This window comes from Gopherus flavomarginatus, chromosome 7 (assembly GCF_025201925.1).
Source record: "Gopherus flavomarginatus isolate rGopFla2 chromosome 7, rGopFla2.mat.asm, whole genome shotgun sequence".
In the NCBI taxonomy this organism is placed as follows: domain Eukaryota; kingdom Metazoa; phylum Chordata; order Testudines; family Testudinidae; genus Gopherus; species Gopherus flavomarginatus.
This window is the reverse complement of record NC_066623.1, coordinates 116,046,119-116,070,795: the sequence shown is the minus strand read 5'-3', so window position 1 is coordinate 116,070,795 and position 24,677 is coordinate 116,046,119. Positions and strand designations below refer to the sequence as shown.

Sequence of the window (24,677 nt, the reverse complement as noted above, 5' to 3'; positions counted from 1 at the left end):
TTTGACTGCTTGTTGAAGACACTATAATTACTAAGGGAGGCATCAAGGGAACCTTTTAGAAATCAATGAGCAACACACACCCTCAGCCGTGTGAGAGAAATTGATTAGATTTTAGTGTAGTTTCAGCACAGCAGACTTCCACGTGTGGGTGATGGGTTTGTTTTTAGGGGTGGGGAAGGAAGATTCAAAGCCAAGGTTAGGATGAAGATTCTCCCCCCTCCTAACAAAAGTGGTAATCAAGTAATTTACACCATGAGGCTCTCGCTTCTCCTGGGTCAGAATTTAGCGGCTGCCAGCTTGTGTGGTCTTTCCTATAAGTACAATTTGAGCTAGAACTGGGCATGGAATATGGATCCTTCCTTGCCCTCTGCAGTCATCCTGTTTGTAGCAGTGTAATAGGTCAGGCAGTCCCTGATCCAGTCCACCAGCTGCTATTAGAGACTCCAGCAGAATTTGATAATGAAGGAAAGTTGTTTTTCAGAGGAAAATAAATGTAAACAAGCATTTTGTTATAAAGTATTAAATCTTCCTACATAAAGGAGTGTCTGCTCCATTTAGAACAAAATCATCTGATACAACAGTATCTCCCAGGCAGCCTGGTGTCAGCACAGACTGTCTCAGTCTGAGCACAAACTCATTTCATTTAATTTAATTAAAACTAATAAGCCCCAGACCGATAGAATGTAGTTAAAATAGTTGCATATAAAGAGTAAAATCTAGCCATTTCAGATACGTGATTTACTAAGCAAAGTCTTCACCCAATGCACAGTCGTTTGCTATATATTATTTTCCAAAAGGGCTGGAGTTCTACCTCAGACATATTGAATGTCAGTCTGAGAATGCCAGTGCTGTTTTAGAAATCTAAATTCTCTCTTGTGAGAGAGCGAGTTTTTCCTCTTTATTTCTTCAGGCTCCTGGTACAGTATGAACAGCTAGATAGATAATAAGTCAGATAGTTAGAAAAGGTGCTGTCCTATGACACTCTTATTTATATGAGCTGGCAGCACTCTAGGGGGCTTCAGACAGAAGCTTTGAAATAATATGCAGTCAGACCATGTACACTCAAGATGGGCTCGCCTCTGTCCAGCAGTTTTTAGGGGTCTAGTCTTCCTCTGACAGGGGTCCTGGAGAGCATATGCATTGCAAGGAAGACCAGTCGTAGCCTTAGGCAATTTCGGTTCCATAACACTACCAGCCGAAGTCTTTGTCAGAAAGAAAACTCCTATTCATGTGTGTCCCGGGTGTCATTCCTGCCACTTGTCTGTTGTTTATATATGTACATATGTGCATTTTATAGTTAGCCTGGCTCTTCAGGTTCTTTTTATAAAAGGAATGTATCCTCATCCAGGAACAAAATCTTTCTGTTCCTTTATGTCAAGTCTTGTGTATTATCGCAAATTGTGGTGGGGCTATTCCACATACACACAGTTGGTCTACAGAGTTCAACACAGCAGCAGGTACAGGATCTTCTCTAGCTTGTCAGATAGACAATCCAGGATCAAGACAAGGGACTCTGATCCGACCTTGCTGTATTAAACATTTCCGTACTAAACTTACCAGTATCTCCTTCCTCTTGTGGTAAGCAGGCTTTGCAACAAACCAATCACTCAGAAAGACCCAAGTGCTTCTGTCCTGGAAGTACATAATCATGGACAAAAGTTGCAGGTTGTAAGGCCTGATCAGCACTGGAGAAATTTACCCTGACTGCTAACCATTTTAAAACTACAAGGAGTCCGGTGCATATGAAGAAGTGAGGGTTTTTGTCCACAAAAGCCTATGTCCAAATAAATCTGTTAGTCCTTAAGGTGCCACGGACGCCTTGTTGTTTTTGTGGATACAGACTAACATGGCTACCCCCTAATACTTCACATTTTAAAACTGGCTCTGCTGAACTAATTTTAAAACAGCTGGAGATATAGTATTCTAGGTGGTTTTAAAACAGGTTCAGGCAACCAGGAACCTAGTCTACATCATGGCTCCAACTGGTTTTAAAATAGATGTAGGGGAATTTGTTTTCAAACTAGTTAGTGATTTGGAGACAATTTTCCCAATGTAGACCAGGCCTAAGCATTTCTATTGATGCTCAGGAGCTCAGTTTGAATTTTAGGGTCTTCAGCAATGAACCTTTAATTCAGTACAGATCTCTGAAGGACCCTCTTGCAAAATATATGGTATTCAGACCTTTCAACCTCTTAGTCACTTCCAACACGTGCCTTCAGGATTCATATTCAGGGAAGCGTTTCTGCCTTGCTCATGAGAAAATTGTGTGATAAAACGAAGGAAAAAAACCAAAGAGTAAGAAAGCAGTGTTGAAGCCAGATGTTTCATTTGTCCTGAACGCTAACAAAGAATCATAGGTGTAGGACTGGAAGGGACCTCGAGAGGTCATCTAGTCCAGTCCCCAGCACTGAGACGGGACTTAGTATTATCTAGAACATCCCTGACAGGTGTTTGTCTGACCTGCTCTTTAAAACACATTAAACAAACAAAGTCTTTCTCCCTCCACCCCCACAGAGGTTAGAGGAGGAAATGTTTCACTGACACTGTTTTGTGATGCCAAAAAATCTGTTAAACAACTTTGTTTAACAAGAGTCATCCTGTGATGATGTATTTTAACTCATGGTGACTAGAACTGTGTCCTGGAGTTGGCAGTTGCTAACAGGCAGCTAATTTGATATTCAAGTAATGAAACATGGCTCTGCAGAAGACCCCCAGTCACTCTCTGTGTAAGTTTGATGCCCCATTCCATGGCGGTCGTGTATGCAGCTGCTTAGCCAGATTATCCCAGAGCAGTTACGCACTCTGAGTTGTTAGCAGCATGTTCTCTCCAGGTATGCTGCTTCACACAGATGCCTACTCTTCAGATGTTATTTGTGATTGACAGTCTAGAGGCTATTGCTATTGTCAGATCACTGGAGCTCTCAGCCAGCTGAGAAAGTAGCTGCGAGAAGCTGAGCACCTGCTTCTCCCCCTTACATTACAGTAATGCCCAAAATCCCCAGTCAGGCTTGGGGCCCTTTTGCATTGGGCATTCCACAGACGCACCGGAGGGGATAGTCCCTGTCCCAAACAGCGTCCCAAATCCAAGAACATTCCAATTGTTTATTTCATCGAGTGTGGAAGGTGCTCAGAGTCTGGCAGGAGACTCTTGCCTCCTGTCAAGATCAGGCTGTAAATCCAGAAAGCAGATGGGCATCTGGCTCTAAAGAAGAACTGCAGAACAGCACTCCAAGAGGCAAGGAGGCACAGTCCAGAAGGACACAGTTCCCCGGGTGTGAGCTCCCTCAGGAGTGGGCTGAGCAGACACATGGCTCAGACAAAACGTTTAGAGAGATGAACTACAGAGTAAGAATTTGTCATTCTTGTAATGTTTGTCCATGTGGCTGTCAGTGCATGAGGTGTATGCACCCACCAGTAAAGCTCTGAGGGACCACAGTTACTGTGCAAGGTGAGTAACCCTCTCTCTCGTTGTCACATTCCCTGACAATAGCTTACCTTAAATAGGGCTTCGTTCGAAACTAGCCGACATCAGCTGAACTGAGCTTTCTGGGGTGGCAGGATTGCTAAACCCAGCCCCCTGCTACATTCAGTGTGACACACTTGGAAAATGGAGGGGTGAGGGTTACTTCCAGTGGAGATTTAAGGGTGAACTATGTGTCAATGAAGAAGTTCTGGATTGACAGCCTTAAGGTGAGTCTGTGTAAACAGAAATCAGCCTCTCGTTCTCCACCAGTGGGAAGTGCTAGGGCCACCCAGACACTGGTGTTTCTGCTGTGGGTGGAGCCATCGGTCCCAGCAGTAAAAACACTAACGTCCTGTCCACACTAATCCCTCCGTCATCGCTGTGGTGGCTGCAGCTGCACCAGTGGGGAAGTATGGGTCAGGCAAGGCCACAGAGACTGATGTCTACATTTATCTAGAGAACGGGTACATCACAGACAGTGGCAATGCCCGCTTCCCCTACACTCTCCTGCCAACGTGCATCAACCTGCACCTCCAGCAAGGGAGAGGGCCCAGGCTCCATGTCCACTGAGTCCTGGCTAATTTAGTGCCCATTAGTGAGGTGGTGAACTGAGAAGTTCTCCTCACTTACGATGAGCCCTTCAGTGCACACAAAGGACAAGGCTGAAAGCTTGTAACTGGGATGCCCTTTGTCATAAGCCTGTCTGGCCATCACAGGACACAAGCTGGGCTCAGTTATTAATCTTTTCAAGTGTTCGTCATGCTGCCAGCTTCATGGTCTGTGCTGTAGTTAAGCCCATTTGGGTCACGAGGGGAATCAGCCTTATCCTGTGATTTTGAGGACTTCTTGCCTGCGTTCTTTCTGTCACGCTGAGCGTCCCACAGGAAGGTGTTATAGGAGCGCCTCGAATGCCATTTTCCACAGACATCCCCACATCAGTGTTCCTCTGAGTGGAGAAGGAAAACGTCCCAAGCCTGGCAGGGTAATTAGGCCCCTGGATGAATATTGTTCTTCAGCACGGTGAGCCTCCTGCTTACGCTGCTAGGCCAGGGGGATTGAGCTGTAATGCAGGGAGAGGATGAGCCCATTGCACTTAGCTTGAGGGAATCTGTTTCAAATGCACACTTGCTCCTGGAGCTCTGTGTAGACAATTGCATATCAGAGAAAAGGGCCTAGCTACTGTGGTGGGTAGATTTAACGACTGGCTTCAAAGCTCCGTGGTGTCCAGGGCCGGCGCTTCCATTTAGGCGACCTCGGTGGTCGCCTAGAGCACCAGGATTTGGGAGGACCGCATTTTGGCTGCGGGGGGTCCTTCCACGCTCTGGGTCGTCGTCGGCAATTCTGCGGCGGGTCCTTCACTCGCGCCGGGACCTGCCGCTGAAGTGCCCCGAAGACCGGGGGCGCGGAAGGACCCCCCCGCCACAGGATTGCCGCCAACGACCAGGGGAGCGGAAGGACCCCCGCCTCGGGCGCCAAAAACCCTGGCGCCACTCCTGGTGGTGCCAGCATAAAACTATAAACCCCACTTCAGCCAGCCCAGAGCAGGGAAGGGTTTCCTGGGTTCTGCTCCAGGGATGTGTTGTCTGTGTCACTTCCGTGCCTGTGTGGGGAGTGACCATCTGTGCTGAGGCTTTTTATGTGGGGGTGGAATAGGCAGAGAAAACCAATAGCTTCAGAGAAAGCCGAGTACTTACCAAACTCTCCACCTGGGCCATGAGAAATAACCCTCTGCTCCCTGCCTGTGCAGCATCAGTGCTGTGCAAGTATCTCTGGCTATCCCTGTTCTGTCAAGGGTAGCGGCAGTTACCAAGACAGGCAGCAGATTTACTACGGCAAAGGAGAGATTACCCACAACTTCAGCGACAGCAAGATCTTCCCTGATGCTTCACTCATCTGTGGACAAAAATATCAAAAAATATAACCAGCCATAGAGTTAAAATGGAGTAATGTCATCTTGGCTGAGGAGATGGCTACAATAAGCAGTCAGAATTGTTATTCCTGATTTGAACAAGGCCGCTGCCTAAAGGAACAGTAGTTAGGAGAGAGATAATAAGTGTAAATATTTTAATTACTTTTTCCGAGGCAAGTTAAACATGCTTAAAATCTGCCTTCTTTGTATTTACAGAAACTCTTTGAGTGTCTTTCTTTATTTCCCATTGGGTGAGCATTGTTGTGGATAATGGAATGGGGAGCTGTAAATCTGAGATACACAGCACTCGTGTATGCATACTGGTATTTATTAATCAATACACTGAACATGATTTGACACTCTGTGTCCTGTTTAACCCTGTTTTTCTGTCTGTTTAAATTCCTCAGTTTTCTTTGGTAAGTGCTTGGTATTCAGATTTTACAAGTCTGCATAAAACCAACACCTACCATGAACTGCCTACAGATTAGATATGCATGAATCTCTCCCTTGTACTAACAGCCTTCATATGTGCAAAATAATATCAAGGGGACAAAACTGGGGATTAGGGGTTCACTGCCAATTTGCCTACCTAGATTTCCAAACAATTGAATCTATATATTGTTTATTAACCACATAGTAAACTCAGGGCATAATGCTCCACATGCTAATCTTAAAGCCAATGATAAAACAAATTTGTGCTGACTGATGCATCAAGTCAACTGGACCTTGTTACCAAAAGCCCTCCTTATAAGATGCACTGCATTACAGCATGTAAAAGTGATCTTCAGCTCCCTTACAAGGAGGGTAAGGATTCTTTCCTCCAGCTCCTGGGAGGCGTGGCTGTTGGGCCATTGTTTCGTCACTGGGATTCGTAGAAATTCTTCGTCATTTTGTTTGAAAGTATTTTCTGTATAAAGTGAGTTCTACGTTACACTAATCTCCATGCCAGAGGGAACTAATACTGGGTTTGTACAAATGTGCTCTCATGGAGGCTGGCTTTGCTCTTCTGTCCCCTTAATTTCATTTCTTTAAATCAGCAGATTTTGTCCCAGTGGTCATTCTAACCTGAAAGCCAGAATGTGCCCCATGCCAGCAACCATGTGCGTAGCACCGCAACCCTCCCAGCACACTCACCCTCGCGCACACACCCTCACACACCACCCAGTCTCCTCTCCCCCACCCCTGGCTATCCAACAAAGGGCACCGCACCATCTTTCCAGTGTCTCTTCCATGGCAACTGCTTGAATAATAATGAATGCAAGTGGGTAACCAGTCGCCAGCAGCTCCTCTCCAGCGCAGTGGAATGGCATACCCCAGGGTGGGGGCTGCACTCCTGGGAGAAATGAGCTTTACTAACCTAAGAATGTCGCTCTGACTTTACTGCACATCAGTTTCTTTTTATTTATTCCTGTCGCGCTAATACAAATTCTAGCTTTAAAAAACTTTCTGCTTTTTAGTTATAATTTTCTTCCTTTCCTCTTTTGTACTAATGCTTCTCTCTAATCTTATTTGCATTCAAATTACCTCACCAGGTGGTACACCAATCAGAGGTAAGAATGCTGAAATGTGTCACATCACTTCATTTCCTGTCTGCCCTGCTCCTTCTCCACCAGTGTTTCTCATCTCCAGCTTTTTCTCTCAGCCCTAACTCTGCCAGTGCTCTTGCTCATCTGCACTCTCCCACTAGCTTGTTGATTTTGGTTTATTTTTAGTGTGACTCCTTGCAGAGTCATCCATTGCAATGTTGCACTGTTGAAAGGGGGTTATTCAACGGAAAGTTTGCAAACTAGAAACACTTCTCCCGTGTGTCGCAGAGGGGCCGGCTCCTCCTGCGGCTTCAAGAACTCTCTGAACTTCTATTCAGCATGGTACAGCCGTCACCTGCTGGGTGTCGATGTGCAGGGAGTTTTGATCAGTCGCTGTAGTGTCAGTTTAAGATTGTAACATTTTCACAAGAGAACAATCAAACCTTTTGTCACTCTGCTGCTGACAGGCATGAAAATCTAATCAGATGAAGATAAATTCTAGAGAGTTCAGGCAAATCTGGCTGTGAGATAAGCAGCCCCTTGGTTTGAGAGCTGTGTGAAGTACTGTAGTGAGTGAGGAATCAGCCACTCCTGGGGAGTCCTGAAAGCCGGCCCGTCCCACTGGAGCCAGTTGGCTCTGAATTGTAGCATAGAGATTTGTTTTGAGCAAATGAATCCAAAACAGTTCGGGCTGCTTTAAACCTTCATTAGTTAAACCCACCTACAGATTGACAGCCCAGCATGCACAGGCGTTGGCTAGTTTTTCACAGCCTGCATGCACCAATAATGACTTTCCCATTGGAGTATTGTTCTTCTAGCCTAATACTCACAGTTGTCCCTTTATATTAACTTTACTATGTTAATCTCCGTTAAATGGTAAGACCCTTGAGTTCTCTTGTGATTTCTGTTACCACTGTTGACTGACCCCTACATTTCTTGATAGAATTATTACCCCTCCAAATTGATACAGTCTCATTTGTCCAATGCTGCTGCTCCTCTCCTCCCCACCCTCCACTGAATCACTGCTGGAAGTTAATAACTTGACTCTTTGGAACTGGTTCTGTTGCTGTGGATTAATGTTTTCAGCTCCTGTAAAGTGATTTTAGAGCAAATGTGAATTGCTGTTTCTTGTGTTTTTGCATCAAGTTGCCTGTGTGGCAAATCTGGGTCAGGGGAAAAGATTGAAACTATTTAGTTATTTATAACAAATGAATTGGTTTATGTATGTGTCATTCCTACCTTTGGAATGCTTCAAGATAGACATCTGTGATGTTACAAGCTACTTAAACTGCTGCTTCATCTCTATTCCTATTACAAATCCTGAAAGGAAGGGACCGATTGAATAGTAACTAGCTGAGTGCACCCAGCTTCCAGCGCTGCATACACAACACACTGCATTTCTTGGGCCTTTCCTTGCACATTAGCTGACATTAGCGACTCAGCATCAGAACCGTGTGGATGTTCCATATCTCCTGCTTGGGAACTGACCATCTCTCTGTAATAAGAATCATCCATCTCATAAAACATAAATTCCTCCCATTCAAATCCTGACAAGGTATTTTAAGAATGTGCTTGACATTATTTAAAATGTATGTGTCCTGTTTGAATGTCAAAGACGACATTTCTGTGAGTGCAGACAGAAGCCATGTACCCTTTTCTGCCTTTCTCTGACGGATTTCTGCTAGCCTAACGCCTTTTGTTTAAAGCAGAGGTCGTTGAATGTCTAAAGATAACAACTGATTAGCTGAAACCACTTTTCTAAAGGAGAGGTTATTGTCCACTTAGATGTGATACCCCGCTGCACTCTTGTTCCTCCTTACGGTAAGTTCACTGCTTGAGCTTCTCTAGAATCCATGAGCCTGGTCCAAAAGGAAAACTGACTCTGTTTGAACAATCAGTTTGTTAATTAACAATCTGTAATTCTCCGTTGAGAGGTGTGTAGTGTGTGAAGTAGCTTGGGAGTTTCAAGCCTTAGCCCAGTACTTTGAGGACAGGCCAAGACCACTGAAAGACTCCTTTGCATGATCAACAGGGGATTAAGATAAGAAATTCCTTCTAAACAGTCCTCATGGAGCCAGGATGAGATTTATTTCTGTGACTAACCTTTTCTGTAGTGGGGTGGTCACCCGCTCCTGCCTTAAAGCAGGCCGGGAGAGGGCTGGGGCAAAGAAAAGCTGGGCTGATGGAAAAGCAGCCAGAGCTGTAGCCAGTGCAATCAAGGCCCAGCTGGCCCTTATAAGAGGGCAGTGGGCCAGAAGCACAGACAGACTCTCTCTGCTTTCAGAGAGAGAGAGAGAGAGGGGCCTGGCTGCTGGGAAGCTCAGGGTACCTAGAGTGAGGCAGGGCTAGGGAAAGGCCAGAGGGGCTGGGGAGCTCCAGGCTGGCAACTCCCCAGGCTGCAGGGCCTAGGTCCCATAGAGATGCAGGGTTGCAGAGGAAGGCAGCAGGTCCAAACCTTCCTTGCCAGTGATGAGTGGCTGATACTGCAGTCCGCCCCAGGGAACGGGGGCTAGTTGGTGACTGGCAGTAGCCTATGACTGAGGCGGGGTGAGGGTTTCCCGGGGAGGAGACACTCCGAGACTGAGGGGTGTATGGCCAGGGGTCAGCACCCCAGGTAGCGGGGTACCAGAGTCCAGGGAGGGACACGGGGGCCAAGCGGCAGTGGGACACCAGCCTGCAGAAGGCGCTCCAAGGCTGGCAGAGCTAATTCCCAGAAGAGACCAGCAGGAGGCACTGCAGAGTTGAGTCCCACACAGGGCTACACTGTCCTTTTTGTCCAAGCCTGGTGTCATAACTCAGCCACAGGGAGACTCTTCTGTTAGTTATCCGGTATTCTTAGCTCCAGACGTTCTCTCTCCGCCTTTCAGGTGAAGCCCTGGCTAATGGCCAATCCCAGAGTTCTGTTACTCGCTGGTTCCGCGTCCCTCTGAACAGTGTGAGTGGCATGTTCGACAGCAGGTGGACGAGGAATGACAGCCGCTCTAAGTCTGAGGAAATGATGTCTTGCCCTCTGTTTTCAAAGTATAAAACACAATGTTAGTTTTCTGTATTGCTCTGGAATTGAGCTTAATCAACCTTTCAGGGCGTCTTTTGGCTGTTCTCTCCTGCCCTGGTAGGTGTGTGGAGCAGGACATGCCGAGTTCCATGTGAACATTAGCACTTCATAGGTTACATACCAGGTACATGGGCAGCGCCAGAAACAGTAAAGGGACACCGTCAGCTTTGGTATTCCCCATCCTTAACCTGTCTTTGTTACCACACTGCTGTCACAGGTAACACCTACGATTCCTATATGTGAGGGAGAGTACAGGGAAGGGAAGTATTTTCCTTCGTTCTTTTGGTGTGTATCTGTGCTTGTGATGGTGCTTTGTGTGTGGTCGTTTTTGCTGTTTCCCTTCTTGTTTTTACTCTCAAAAAGGGGGGAAACAAATATTTTTTAAAATGCAGAATGTGATTGTAAAACCCCAGATGTTGGCAGGGAGACACAGGCTGGTAACGACTGGAACTGTTGGTCACTCATTGCTTGTAGACTGACTGGACTTCGAGTGGACTCTCACTCTAGAACCACACAAATCAATATTCCTTCTGGTTAGTATTGTAGTTCACAGCTGAGACTGAACCGCGAAGATGTATGGGATCCTTTCCAATACCTGTAAAAGCAGCAGAGAGTCCTGTGGCACCTTATAGATGCATCCGACGAAGTGGGTATTCACCCACGAAAGCTCATGCTCCAAAACGTCTGTTAGTCTATAAGGTGCCACAGGATTCTTTGCTGCTTTGACAGATCCAGACTAACACGGCTCCGCCTCTGAAACTTGAGAGCTCAGAGCCATCTAAGACTCAGTAATGTACCAGGAGACCAAAAGAGCCATGGCTTATATTCTATACCTCCCTTTTCTCCTGTTTGCCCACATTCAGTTTCAGAGGTCCAGTGACATCACCAGCTGCCTCATTGGTGTGTATCAGAGTTGATTCCTCAGCAGCAGCACAGGCATCCAAAGCAGGTCCCTAACATGCCAATCATCAGGGTCTGGGATGTAATGAACATAATGAGCACTAACAAGGAAATTATTTTTGTAGTTATCTTGTTTGCATAATTGGCGCCACTGATGGGCTGGGTGTATTTGTCTATAATAGCTGGAAGCTGAAGTACAAAGTCTATAGTACTGCATGAGCCAGAGAATACTAGAAAGGCTGCTTTTAATTATTAGCTTGTAAGAGACTTTTTAAAAAGTGTTTGGAGTCTGAGTCTGTCCCAATTTTACTTTAGTGAGCACAGATTCTTTAGGGCAATTTACCACAGCATCAAACTCTTGCCATCTCCTCTGATCAGATTCACAATCTATGTCCTACAGTCCCCAATCCCCATGCCAGCCCTTAAAAATCCGTCTGGAGTGCTTCTGGAGGGAGGTGGGTGGAGTGCTCTTCCCAGCTCCAGAGACAGCTCTGCACGTGGTGCTGGGATATCTGCAATGCCTTCAGTGATTGCAAAAGCACACTCTGGTGGATCAGGAAGGATTATCAGAAGCCCAGTAGAATCCCCTGATAGCTGGGCTGTAAAACTCCCCTGTGCAGCTCTCACTTGATCAGAATTGTTTTCCCACATCCAAAAAGTGACCGAAGCCAACTAGAGACCACAGTCCAGACACTGATCAGAATTTTTTCCCATACCTGTTTTATACATGGCTTTCTGCTCTGTTACTTCATTCAGTTTTCATTAGCATTATTAACATGATTCGACTACCAGGTCTGTCAAGGCCAAAACATAGTAAGTGTCAGTGTCTCAGGCAGGTTTTAGAGCCGCAGTGGAGTGAGTGGGTTTGTCACATATCTTTCACATCATGGAGCCGTTTCTGCAGCTTACCCTTAGCCCAGAGTTAGAATTGGTTCTCTCCTCTCTTTATGTTGCTGTGTATAAAGCACAGAGGGCTGCTACTGTTTATTTAATGCCAGTGAGGGCGTTTCTGTTTGAATGGAGCAGGAGCCAGCATGGCTCCATTTTACTGATTTCCATTGGAGATGCTCCAGCCAAAGCGGCGTATGTCAGCAAGAAGTGATCTACAGAAACAGGGTCTTTAAATTACTTTAGACAGCGTCCTGGATTTAAAAAGGAGCTGAGAGGGGATCCGCCTCTCTGTGTGGTGCCTTTTAGTGAGAGGAAATGGAGGGCAGCAGGCCTCAGCACCATGGATTGTTCTGCTCACCAAATGGCTGACATGGAAAGCAACCACGGAGGAAGCCACACATTGGATTTCTCTCTTGTGGAGGACGTGGGCAGGTTGTTCAGGGCAGAGATGGGGAGGAGTGAAATAACTAGGCACTCAGGGATGCAGGTGGGTGAAATTCTGTCTCCTGTAGAGCTGCTGCCTGAACAAGGAGAGTGTCTGCATCAGTAGCTGGGATCCATTAGCACCAGCATTGTGACCCTCCTGCTTACATAAATGCAGTGGAGCTTCCTCTGACTCTTGGGCATTTCACTTGTGTTCATTCTCGTAGTCCAGGGAAAAGACAAAACTCTTCTGGTCTTTGTGCCCTCATGGCTGAGTCCAGGAGTCAAACAGGGGTGCACATGTGCCTGGGAGAGCTCCATGCAGAAAAGTAGCCCCAAGAGAAGCTGCACAGAGCTCCCGGTGTCTCTGCGGGGTTCCGCTGAGCAGCACAGCCTCTCCACTGTCCATTTCAGGGTTCGGGTTTCAGAGAGTTAAACTGGTGTTGGAGCTAGAGAGTTTTTTACACCGAGTTACAGACGGTGGAGAGGGAGGGGAGCCCAGCCCGCCCTAGCGTATCTGCCAGGCTGGTGGCCTTATCAGGATCTGCCTTCCCCATGTTCTGCACAATGTGCTTTTTAAATGCCACTTTTAAGCACCATCATTGCCTCTAATGATTTTTTCCTAAGCAGCACGACTGTATTTGAATAGATAGGAATCTTGGAGAGCTGCTGTGGGGCTGTCAACTGCGCCCATGCTGAAGGAGGAAAAAAACCTCCAAAACGAAGAAGTGATTGGCACGGAGGACCGAGTGCAGAAGAAAGAGCTGCTTGTCAATCATCAGCAGCCATTTCTTCCCTCAGCTCCAGAAAGTCCAGCCTCATCACTGTTCTCCCTGGCCCCGGAGAGCAGCCAGGGGCTCTTCTCACAGCTTGCAGCGCTGTGCTGTGTTGTAACAGACCTGAGCTGTGATCAAGATCAGCTTATCACAACCAATGCCTCTCCTAGCAACCTGTGCTCCCCCTGCCCATGGCTGCGGAGCTAGAGCCCTGCTTGGGAGGCAGGCTGAGAGGAGTGGTTCCATGTCAATGTAGCCTGACACCCGAGGCTCCCTTGCCAGTGAAAGAGCTGGCAGGCATAGCAATGTGCTCCCTCGTTCCTTCGGCGATGCCGTGTTTGTTGTTAGTGTTTTAGGACTTCCCTCCAGGTGTGGTGCTTGCTAGGGCAGGTGGGCCCACATAAGTCGGTGACCTTAGCCAGAGTCCTCGTGCAGCACATGCTGCGCAGGAGAGAGCGTTTGCACGATTGGGCCCTTAAACGTGTTTTAACAACATTTAAACATTTCCAAAGTGTATTTTTTAAAATCCAGTCACAGTTTCTTTGTCTAATCAGCAGAGTGGCTGTCATGGCACTGGGAGGTGGGGCTGGGTGTCTGCCTTCTGAATCCTGCCTAGCCTTAGCCCCACTGGGTGATTAACGCTTATTGAGCAGCTGTTAGCCCTCAGATTTCAAAAGCCTCTCCAAAGGCACGTCGAGTTCTGTCTCATTTTTCCAGGTGTACAGAGAGAGATTGGGGTGGAGAAAGGGAAGAGACTTGCCCAAGGTCACCCAGAGAGTCAGTGGCAAAGGTCTCCAGATTCCCAGCCCTGTGCCCTTGCTATAGGATAGCAAAGCACAGAGGAAATGACAGACATGGCTTTCCCAGCACTCGCAAGTGAGTAAATGGTTAATCGTTGATTTGACAACTATCAATCAGAGCAGTTGCTAAGAACTGATAGAATTTACCAGTGCTTGGAAACTCCCTGTCTCTGTGACTTCCATCAGTGCTGCAGATGGGGGCTGGTCAGTCCTCCAGCCCTGACAGGGCCGCTCCCCGTGGTAGGGTTTCTAGTGCCTTGTCCAAACTAGAGGTAAATTTCTCAAGTGAAGAGGCTCCCAGGAGCCAGTTCCATCACTGCCTGAGGGATTTTCCTCCTCAGCCTGCGTTGTCCCGTTTCCCAGCTGTGGCCTGGCCTGGCCCCCCTTGTTTCTCTTCAGATAATTCCTCTGTGGCATGCCCACCCTGCAGATATTTGGGACCATGTACATCTCCCTGTGTCTGTCACATCACCCTTCGTTTTCCCACTAGAAAAACAAGGCTCGCCGCCCTGCTGGCTGCCATCACAGTATCACAGTGGGGCAGCTTCCTGTTGTTGTTAATTATTTTGCAGGCCCTTCATGTTTGTTTAGTGACGGTTTTGGTTTTGTAGCTGTCAGAATCTCTTCTCTGGCACAGACTGGAGGTTTCCTTTTACCTCGTTCGTCTCCTGGGACCTCTCAAGCGTTCTCCAGGCAGTGCTGTGTGGCCCTGGTCGCTGTTATCTCTGCGTGCCCATAGCTATACTGGACACATCTCGAGTTGCTTGCACAGTGGCCTGAGTGGTGTGAGGACTTGTTGCTGAAGCACAGCAGTGTACACTGAAAGTGGTGTTCTCAGAACCATGCCCCTGTCCACACTGGTCATGGCAAGCAGTGACAGAGTTTGATCTGCAGCAGACCTCTTTGCATCTCTCCCTTGCTCTGACATTTGGGTGCCCTGAGGTTAAGCACCCATAGATTGGCTAAGTAATGGTTACGGAAAGTGGGGAGGTCATAAGGCTGCATTTGCATGTAAGCCCCAGTGAAGTTCACTTGCAGGATAAATAACAAAGAGAGTGTCTTCTTGTGCTGCCCAAACCCCCATCCTGTCCTCACACAAAACCCTCTCACCCCTATTTACTGGGGCTTTCAACCCAAGCCAGCTGGCTCCTCTGGCTGTAGCCTAAAAACAGAGTGAGACTGTCACTTGGACTTGGTAACCTTACGAGAGCCAGTTCTTAATTTAATTGTAAGTTGAGCACAGGATCTGGTCCAAGAGGTGAATATATTCTGGAATTGCTCAGTAATAGTGACCATAATATAATTAAATTTAACATCCTTGTAGGGAGCAAAATACCAAAGAAACCCACCACAGTATCGTTTAACTTCAGAAAGGGGAACTACACAAAAATAAGGAAGCTAGTTAAATGGAAATAAAAAGGAACAGTCACAAGAGTGAAGTGCTGTCAAGCTGCATAGAAACTTTATAAAGAGGCTCAAATTAAATGTGTCGGAGAAAAACTCGGTTCTCACTTTTTGGTTGAGTGCAGCAAAATCAAACACTTTGTTATTCTCAAGCAATTGCAAAGAGGGAGGGAGTGCGCTAGGACACAGGGTTTCCCCAGTCCTAGGCAGGTCTCTCAACAGGTAAACAGTTACAGTACAGGCAATAATAAGCAACAGCTGCATTTTGTTTATACATAGGTCATCCTGATATCTTGTTTTTCTCACTTATTTAACTAGAGTCTACATTTCATATTATCTACACATTATCTACACAAGGTCGAAACAACTCACACAGTTCTTTCCCACTCGCCTCACGCAATCCTCGCTTCTACCAATCTCGCGTTAGTAGGGTTACAGCTAGCCAGACTCTTGCTAACAGAGACGGTCTTTCATTAAGATCCCCTACAAATCCCTGTCAGTTCTTTCTCTACTTCCACAAATGCATACCCCAATTTAAAAAAAAAAGGAGGTAAGAGAACCACACATGAAAAATGACACCTTGAAAAGATAACTCACTTGATATTGCCCTGTTCTGTTCGTTGTCTCTGAAGCATCTGTCTTTGGCCCCTGATGGAAGACAGGATACTGGGCTGGATGGACCATTGGTCGGACCTAGAACAGCCCCTCTTACGTTCTTTTAACCTGCCCACTTTGCGGTGAGGATGCAGGATAAATCACTGCAGATAGTCCTCTAGTACCTTCCCACAATCCCTCCTCCTCTCCACCCCCGTATGTGCCCAGAAGGACAGAAACATTCTCCCATAATTCACTGGGAAGGAATCCTGCAGCAGCGCCACTTCCTGCAGCACAGAGAACCATGGGATATGCGCCGAGAAGTCCTAGTGACGCATGCAGGGGAGTGCAGTTCCAGTTACAACACTGTATTTTAGCTATGGCTTTGCAGGGTGGTGCTCACGCCTGGGCTAAGCTAACCTGGGAGCTCAGCACCTGAGTTAACTCTGCAGTGAAAACACAGCCTAGAGCGTAATAGGAGGAAATTAAGAGGGGGTAAAATAGGCTAAATATCAGAGAGATCGTCCCGCCAGTCAGTGCTGCTCGGTTGTGGCACAGAGTCCCTGGGTAGTGGCAGAAGCGCTGTCATTTGGCACATTTAAAACTCAATTGGACAGAACACTAATACGTTACAATGGGGAGCCATCCCTCATGGGCCCCTGGGTATGCACTAGATAACCTCATAGGTGTTTTCCATCTCTAGATTCTGTTCTTCTCTCCAGCTTGTCAGGGCTGGGAAGCTTCCTCCCACTCTGCTGACTCTGTGAGCATCTGGACATCCAACATTTCCCCTGAATTCAGCAGTAATGCATGAGAGGTGTTGGGCTGGCCCTGCATTCTGAAGAAGTCCAGAGATCTCTGTGGTTTGGGGAAGCTAGCGTATTGAGTGATTGCAGGAGCATCTTTTCTCTGTCTTGCTGAAGCCTCATTTTCAGCCCTAATGCAACAACGGCGAGGGCTTTGTGCATCATTTGTGTTATATGGCAGAACTCCGGGAAGTTCATTTTTTTCCCCCCATGACACACAGACTTCTGCTACAGTCTCAGTTTATCCTTCTAAATAATGTAGATTGCGGTGGTTGATTCACATCACTTTCTCTTCTCTTCTAATGATGTGAAAACCTAAGTTTGACCTCCTCCGCTTGAACTGAGAAGAAGGGAGATGGCAATTTCTGCAGTTATTCACAGTGCTGCTCTCCAGTTATTCTGAACCGTGGCGGATGGAAGTGGGTTCAAATTCTTACGAGCAAAAGGTTTAATATTTTCTTCTAGTTCAAGTCTGGTTTGTGAGCAGAGTTCCCCTCCGACAAGCTGCTGGAGCCAGAAAAATCTGAGCACTTGGGTGCGTTAAAAATGAATTCCTTGTTGCCCTGGGAAAGCAGGCAGAGTAACAGAGAGCCGTACCTGGGCATTTGCCCTTAATAGTGACAGGTTATTTTTCACTCTTGTCACCAGGTGTATTGTGGGTCTCTGTCATTTTCTCACCTCTTCCTATCTAGGCCCCACCTGCAGCCCAGTTAGCAGAGTTTGGGTTTAGGTTCAATCCATACAAGGTGGAGAGCAGACTTTGAAATGTTAATGCCATTCCAGCCAAACCAGTGCTGAACGTGGGTGGGACAGCCCGTATGGATGGGAGTTGACCACAGTTCACCTTAGAGGGTTAGAAATTGCGTGTAAAATGGTCAGGCGCAGGGTAGACATAGCCTTGGTCTCGTGTGGTTAGCGCGACTCTCGCTATGTTCTGGGGGTGGTTGTTATCATTTGTACCCTTGGTGCCCTGGCATGCTAGACATGTGATCACTTCTGTGCCCAGAGATGCTTACAGCCTGAGTGAAATATTCCTGGGGCGGGAAGAGTGGGAACAAAGGTAAAGAGGACTCTGTGATGTCCTTTGTTCTGCAGATTGCTTGCTTTTGCTATTTGGTACTGTCTGTGATCAGGTGAGAGTGAGGAAAGGACTGGCATGGAGAGAGCTGATTAAAGGCAAGTATAAAGATGTGGCTTTTGAGGAGGAATTTGGTGGAGAAGAGGGAGGATGAGCAGGCGGCAAAGCCCTAGTTCCGTTCAGCAGAGGCCATGACTGTGGAGGAGTAAGACGCAAACAGCAGTGGTTAGGCTACTTTTTGTTCATCTGCTTTGATTAGAAAAATCTGATTTTAAAGTCTGTTAAAGGTCCTTTCATTAGACAGGAATCCTTTCCATTCAATGCTGTAATTAACATGGAGCTGTGTGTGTTTTCTTTATTTAATCAGTGCATTTAAGTATCTGTGTCCACTGGAAAGGCATCAATAACTGGTTTTCTCATGCAGTTAAAAAAACTCACCCTCACCAGCCTTTGACAACAGCATGGACACCGTGGGGCTGCAGATAGGTACCCCTGAGAGTCTGAGGGCCGCAGTTTGTGATACACTTGCCCAAGAAAGCTGCTTTTCAAGTAGGGCCTGTGTTTGTCATGTGGTGAAACTGTTCAGTTATCATGTCTGGACTTGCCATAACCTGGGTTGTCTATGTCTTCTTGTTTGTGCACAGGGGCTCTGCAAATAGAGAATAGCGAGGAGTCAGACCAAGGCAAATATGAATGTGTTGCAACCAACAGTGCAGGAACCCGCTACTCTGCTCCGGCTAACCTTTACGTTCGAGGTAAGAGCAGTTCTCTCTCCAAGGGTCACTCTCTCCCTGTTTAATGAACTATGTGGCTTTGCAAGGAACGAAGATGTGGTCCTGTCGTTGTGCATCGATAACGCTTTGAGGATTGCGTGACTTGAGTGGCCATTTGCTCAAGATTTGACAAATTAAATCCAAACGCATGTTTGGATAACATCAGGCTTGACTCAAATTAGCAAGACCTGGAAATCCATCTTCACCAAGCTTGCGGGATGCTTCTGTTGTCAAAAGAGCTGAGCTAAGGCCAGAATTTTAATTCCTTTGAATTTCTTTACTTTGTGGCACAGTTACTTAAGGGGAGGAGGGGTGTTTCAGACTCCTATAAAGACAAATCTTCAGTGGAGAAGTCTAAAATAAAGTCCCATTTAGCTGCTAAGCCAAGGCTTGTCAATTGTGAGTGAGCAGGTCTTTAGCCACCTGCTTCGGAATGTTTAGCCTTAAAAGCTAGAGAATAGAATAGCTTTTTGAAGTTTTCTTGGTCAATCTTGTGTCTGCGCTGAAGATAGATCCTACAGGTATTAAAGATACACACTGAGAACCCTTCTGAAAATTAGCTGCTATTCATGCAAAGAAGCCACTTTCTAATGGTTATTGTCTTGCCTTTTTAAAACTGTTGTTTTCAGAATACAAAAATGACCAGACTTTATGGCTGATGGACCTCTGGCCTAATTTATTTTTCTAAATTAAAGAAATCCGAATTACAAGTTTTTTGGGTGGGGGGGTGGTCTTTAAATAGTTGATGAACTCTGTTCTGTTCATCAAGAAAGAAAAGTGCTTCCCTGGTTGGGATCTGGTATAGGCAGAGCAACCAGGTCATAAACCCTTGAAAACAGTCTTGGGATTTGCCCAAGGGGTGTGATGCTACCTAAAGCTATTTAGGAAGGTGTTTAGAACCCAGCTTTATTTCCACTTAGTAACTCAAGACACTGACAACGGTTGGTAAATAAAATCTCTTCTGAATTTCTTCCTCTCTCTCTCCCCTTTGAGAACAACCCCCAAAGCCACCCTTGGAAGCTACAAATGCTTTGATCTGTGTGAAGAGAGGAAAGGATGACGATAAAACGTCACATGCTGTGCGTTTGCTTCTAGGTGCCGCTTCGTGCCTTGTGCTCTTTTTGTTTGCTTCTAGGTGCTGCTTCTTGCATTGGGTTCTTTGCTTATTTGCCGGGGAGGGGGCTCATTTTGCAGCATCATTTGGATTGTAAGAATCTTTGGCAAACTAAAGTATCAGTTTAAACATGCTCAGAAGATTAAGCTTTCTCTGTGCAGTGGAACCACTCATGTGACTCTCACAGTATAATTATGGGTGATTTTAAACTCCCTGTATTCTTGTAAATTCATTTTTCAGGACGGCTTTAGTAAAATTCATCCCCAGGTTGTCACTTCACATCCTGAGGGAGAGAGTGTTCATTTGAATGTATCACACTGGATGTTATTGCACTGACCTTGGGGGTATTTAGGCTTCGTGCCACAATAGCTGAGTGTTTTCCTTCCTGTACATAAGATCAATCTATGAAACATACCCGATCTTCATAGAAATGCTACAGAAAACACTGCTAGGAGGCCAGTATTTCAGCTGAACGCAGCAGCTTCTAAGGATGGAGAAACCTCATCTTAAATCTTGGTGGTTTCCCATTCATGGATGTTCATTCTTTATTTACCAAGAGAATCCCTTAAGACTGTAAGAAATACAGTAAGCAACAGCACTTGGCTTGCCACACAGAAAGGGCTGCCTGGTCTGCATGGGCTTGGGGATGAGAACGGGTTTACACATGGATGAGAGGCTCCAGATGCTTCATAAAAAGAATGCTCCAGACAGACCTGTGCTCAGTTCATTTTCTGTTTACCAGTGATTTCCTTTTGTATGCTTCTTGGACCAAGCCTCCTTTTATTGCACATCATCTTTACAATGCAAGTCTCCAGCCTGCATGATCCTGATAAAGCCCTGCAGTATACAGAGGACAGGTTACTCCATAAATCGTCTCCAGATGAAATTCCCCATATGTCTTGGTTCCTAGATAATATTTATTGCTGAGGTATCTGATATCTAGTGTTTTATAAAATGTTCATCATGAATTTGCCTGTTAATGGCTTCAACAAGTCAGCCAAACCAAGAACCATAGCGTATACCTGTATCAAACTGAAAAAACATGGTTCCCTTGTCTCTCATATCTGCATTGCAGAATAAAAAGAATCCCGTTTCTGCCCATGTGGTTATTGTGCTGTGTTGTGGTTAGTTAGGAGAATTGGTAACTTTCAATGGAGTCCTTGGAAAGTGCCTACGTATTTGCTAGAGAAGACATTAATTAATGCTAAATTACAGTGGAATTAAGTGTTCTAGCTACACCACCACCACATGATGGTTTCGTAATGATTGACCTTATTACAATGAATACCCAAGGAATTAGCTACTTACTGGAAAGTGGCTGAGTATTGCTTCTATTGTAGCTTTGTGAGCAGAGGTCTTAATTTCCATCCAGTGGTAATTCTCCGGAGTGCTTGTGCCTGCTTTCATTTATAGCCTATTGTGTTTTTAATAGATCAAATGTTTGTTTGTCACTTGGCTCCTGGGGTTTCTAGTTTTTGATCATTTCCTCCCCTTTCCCAGCCCCCCAGGAAATCCTTTGTGGGAACCCAGGGTTACAAAGCACAGGCTTATTAGTATCTTTATTAATCTCGACCCTCACACTAACAGAGAAAGTTCCTGGGTGCTGAGAGTGAGTATCCAGGCACTGCTCAGGGTTTCCCATATCACTAAAAGAACAGAAGGAGGATGGAGCTGGCTACTCTGCAGTGTCTTGCCTCTTTGAATCCTTCAGAGCCAGCACTTCAGCACAGATGGACTTCATTAAAAGTTAAAACATTTCCACACAAGGGATTTGTAAAGGAAAGTGGATGCATTTTCCTTCAAGCTATTATTTTCATTGTAATAAGTGTGCTGAAAAGCAGCCCTCAAAAATGTTCTGCTTCTAAACTGACAGGTGTGTCTGTCTGTAAAGTGAGCACTCGGACCACGCCCCACAGCACAGCCCTGCCCTGTGTGACTGACAGAGCACTTCACGCTGAATGGCCTGCTTCAGCTCAGAATGGTTGACAGGAAATGTTTTGCACTCTCTGGGGAAGCAAAAGCATTGAAGACCATGCCAAAGAGAGGGATTGCAGATCAGAGAGAGAGAATTTATAGTGCTCTCAGTGGGGTACGGCCTCACCTAGCCATTTTAGAACCGCAAATCCTTCTGTCCAGGTGCACTTGGACACTCAACTTTGACCCCTTGCCTAGTCTGTCAGAACAGATGGGGAGTCCAGTGACTGTGGTTTGTGTGCTGTTATTACAGTAACACCTCAGAGTCCTTTTCAGGGTCAGGGCACCCCCCAGGGTGCTGAGAGCTAGGCAAACACATACGAAGTCATGTTTCTTACTGTCTAATTTGAGACAAGACACAATACGTGAATGTAACAGCACGAGCGAAGACGGGCATAACAGTAGTAGGACCATGTTATTACATCGCTGCGTTGTGTGCCCAGCATAATGGTGCTAATTCACAGAAGAAATAATTTTCTTCCATCCTCCACTTGGCCTCTGGTTGCCTTCAGCTGCACACAGAGGCTTGTGAGTCAGCAACAAGCTTTGCACTGCCACGCCACCAGCATTGTCAGGCTCCTCATGGCTCTCATAGCTGGGAGGCGCCGGCTAAACAACTGACTCTGCATGACTAGGCCCTTCCCTCTGGCCTCAGCCTTGGTCTGTCCTGCAGATGGGATCAGCCTCAACCTAATTTATACAAAGCCACTGGACAGAGAGGCTGCATGGTATAGTGTCCTCTTAGAGCGTGATAGTATTCTCTAGACTGGGCCCCATGCTGCTGCTCATGGAAGTGTAACTGTAGGGTACCGTCATGTTTGATTAGGAGAGTCCATATACAGTCGAGTTTGGGGTAAAACAAAAATAGCTGTTGGCCAGCAAATGGCCTTTGTTATAGATGCCACTTTTTGGACCTTCAAGGCATGGCTGGAGCAAGTTGTTGGTGTCTGGGTAGGTGAAGCAGACATGGAAAATTCTCCACTCCAAAGGGTCTGACACATACTGTACATTACAGTGCGGGAACCCGCAAAACTGGTTTTCAAAAGGACAGCTGTAAATAAGGGCCCTGCCACAGAATGATACGTCAGTATGTTAACCAAGATCACAGTCAGTATAAATGGTATTATTCTGATACCTGTATATTTTGCTGCTTTGTCTCTTAAAGGGATGGGTTGGTATTTAATTTGGAGGGGGTAGAATTTGCTTGGGGGCTGAGATCTTATCTGCTGAGTTTCACCCCGGAACCAAATTAAACCAAAATAAAATAGGATTGCAAGTCGCTCTGGTCCTGGCAACAGCAATCCGATGAGAGCGCAGCTAGCATCTCCGGGCGTGTGGCGAGGATCTCCAGAGCTCTCCCTGGAGCCAAATTGGCTGCCTGACTGAGACAATGATTTGTGTGTCTGTAAAGTGCTGAGGACATTGTGGGCGCTGTGCACATCACAATAACGATGCGGAATGACGAAGGTTGGCCTGGAGTAATGGCAGCAGGATTTGAAATATTTCCCAAGGAAATGTTTTGCTTATCTAAAATAAAACCATCTAAAGTAGCAACAACAATCAAAGCTGAAGGCATTGCCGATGGGACAGTCAAAGCTGAGGGCATTGATTGAATGTCGAGTGACCAAAGCAGAGGGTTCTTGAGAAAGAGTGATAGATAATAGGAAAACTGTTCTGCTATGAAATCCTACCCCCAAGCCTCCAGCGCGTGCTCAGTGGCAGTGCCTCTCATTAGTGTTGATCTGGTGGATCTGTACAAATCCAGAGAAGGGCCCTGGCAGTGGTCACATACAAAGAGATGTTGCAAAGACCAGGCCTGGTAAGCTTGGCCAGGAGAAAATGTATTACTAACTGGAATCTGTGACTTGCCATATTGCATCTGACCGGTGGTCTGTCCAGTTTTGCCTCCGGTCTGTGGCAGTGGCCAGCCCCAGAAGTTCAGAGGAAGGAGCAAGAAGCCCTGCAGTAGCAGCTATGGAATGACCTGTTGTCACGGAGTGTGGGGGAGTCCGGACCTGCACCCCTCTTCCTGGGACCCACAGTGACTCTTAGCCAGCCAGTAAAACAGAAGGTTTATTGGACAACAGGAACACAGTTTACAGCAGAGCTTGTAGGCACAGTCAGGACCCCTCCACCGAGTCCTTCTGGGCTTTCAGGGTGCTTGGATCCTAGCAAGGATACCCTGAATTCCGCCCATCCAGCCCCAAGCCCAAACTCAAACTGCTTCCCTCTTGCCACTCCCTTCCTTTGTCCCCTTCCCGGGCAAAGGTGTTGACCTTTCCCCTCCCTTACCTAGCTCAGGTTACAGGCCCTGGCATCGTCCATCCCCTAAAGTCCTCCCCTGCTCTCCCACTCCCCACACAGACAGTCCCTACTGCATCACACCTGTCTGCAGGGAAAGTTCCTTGCTGCCCCCCAATAGTTGGAGCATTGCCTGAACCATGAGGCAGAAGAGGTGGTTACATCCCTTTTACCAGTGGTTTTCAAACTTTTTTTCTGGCGACCCAGTTGAAGAAAATTGTTGATGCCCGCAACCCAACGGAGCTGGTGTTCAGGGGTTCAGGGTGTGGGAGGGGGCTCTGGGCTGAAGGTGCAGCGCAGTGGGGGTGCAGAGCCAGGCTTCCTGCCTGTCCTGGCACCACAGACCATGCTGCGCCCCAGAAGCACCCAGCAGCAGGTCAGGCTCCTAGGTGGAGCCGCACAAGCACTGCCCTTTCCCCCGGCCAGTGGGAGTGCGGAGCAGGTGTTCAGGGCAGGGGCAGCGCGTGGAGCCCCGTGGCCCCCCCACCTAGGAGCCAGACCTGCTGCTGGCCGCTTCCAGGGCTCAGCGCGGTGTTGGAACAAGTAGGCACTAGCCTGCCTTAGTCAGGCAGCACTGTGTTGTACAGACAAAACTACACAGGATCTTTTCAGGGGGCAAGACAAAGATGCCACATTTATTATGATAACAATCTGATTTCTGACCAGTAACTAATATCTTAATCCTTATACACACACATTATACCTAATACCAATACACACATACACACCAGATGTTCTGCAGCTGCTGTATAGTTACCAGTCCTGAAATAGCTTGAGTTCGTGGCCTGATTTTGCAGCTTGGGTTTGTGGCTTGTGGCCGTAACAGGCCAGGAAAGTTGGGCAGAAGGACGAGCTGGGTCTCTGTTGGGCCTGCACCGATGCCCTTCCAT

At 46.8% G+C, this 24,677-nt stretch overlaps 1 protein-coding gene across 15 annotated transcripts in view; it reads left to right on the top strand.

Moving 5' to 3' along the window:
• Positions 1-24,677, top strand: part of PTPRF (protein tyrosine phosphatase receptor type F) — a 628,470-nt gene that overhangs the window by 494,709 nt on the left and 109,084 nt on the right. For 8 of the 15 annotated variants that reach the window (XM_050961087.1, XM_050961085.1, XM_050961097.1 and 5 more), the window contains exons 7-8: positions 6,905-6,922; positions 18,270-18,380. In XM_050961087.1, coding sequence (XP_050817044.1) covers positions 6,905-6,922; positions 18,270-18,380 — 129 coding nt within the window. The remainder of the gene's footprint in view (positions 1-6,904; positions 6,923-18,269; positions 18,381-24,677) is intronic. The other 7 variants (XM_050961098.1, XM_050961096.1, XM_050961094.1 and 4 more) reach the window with 1 other exon arrangement.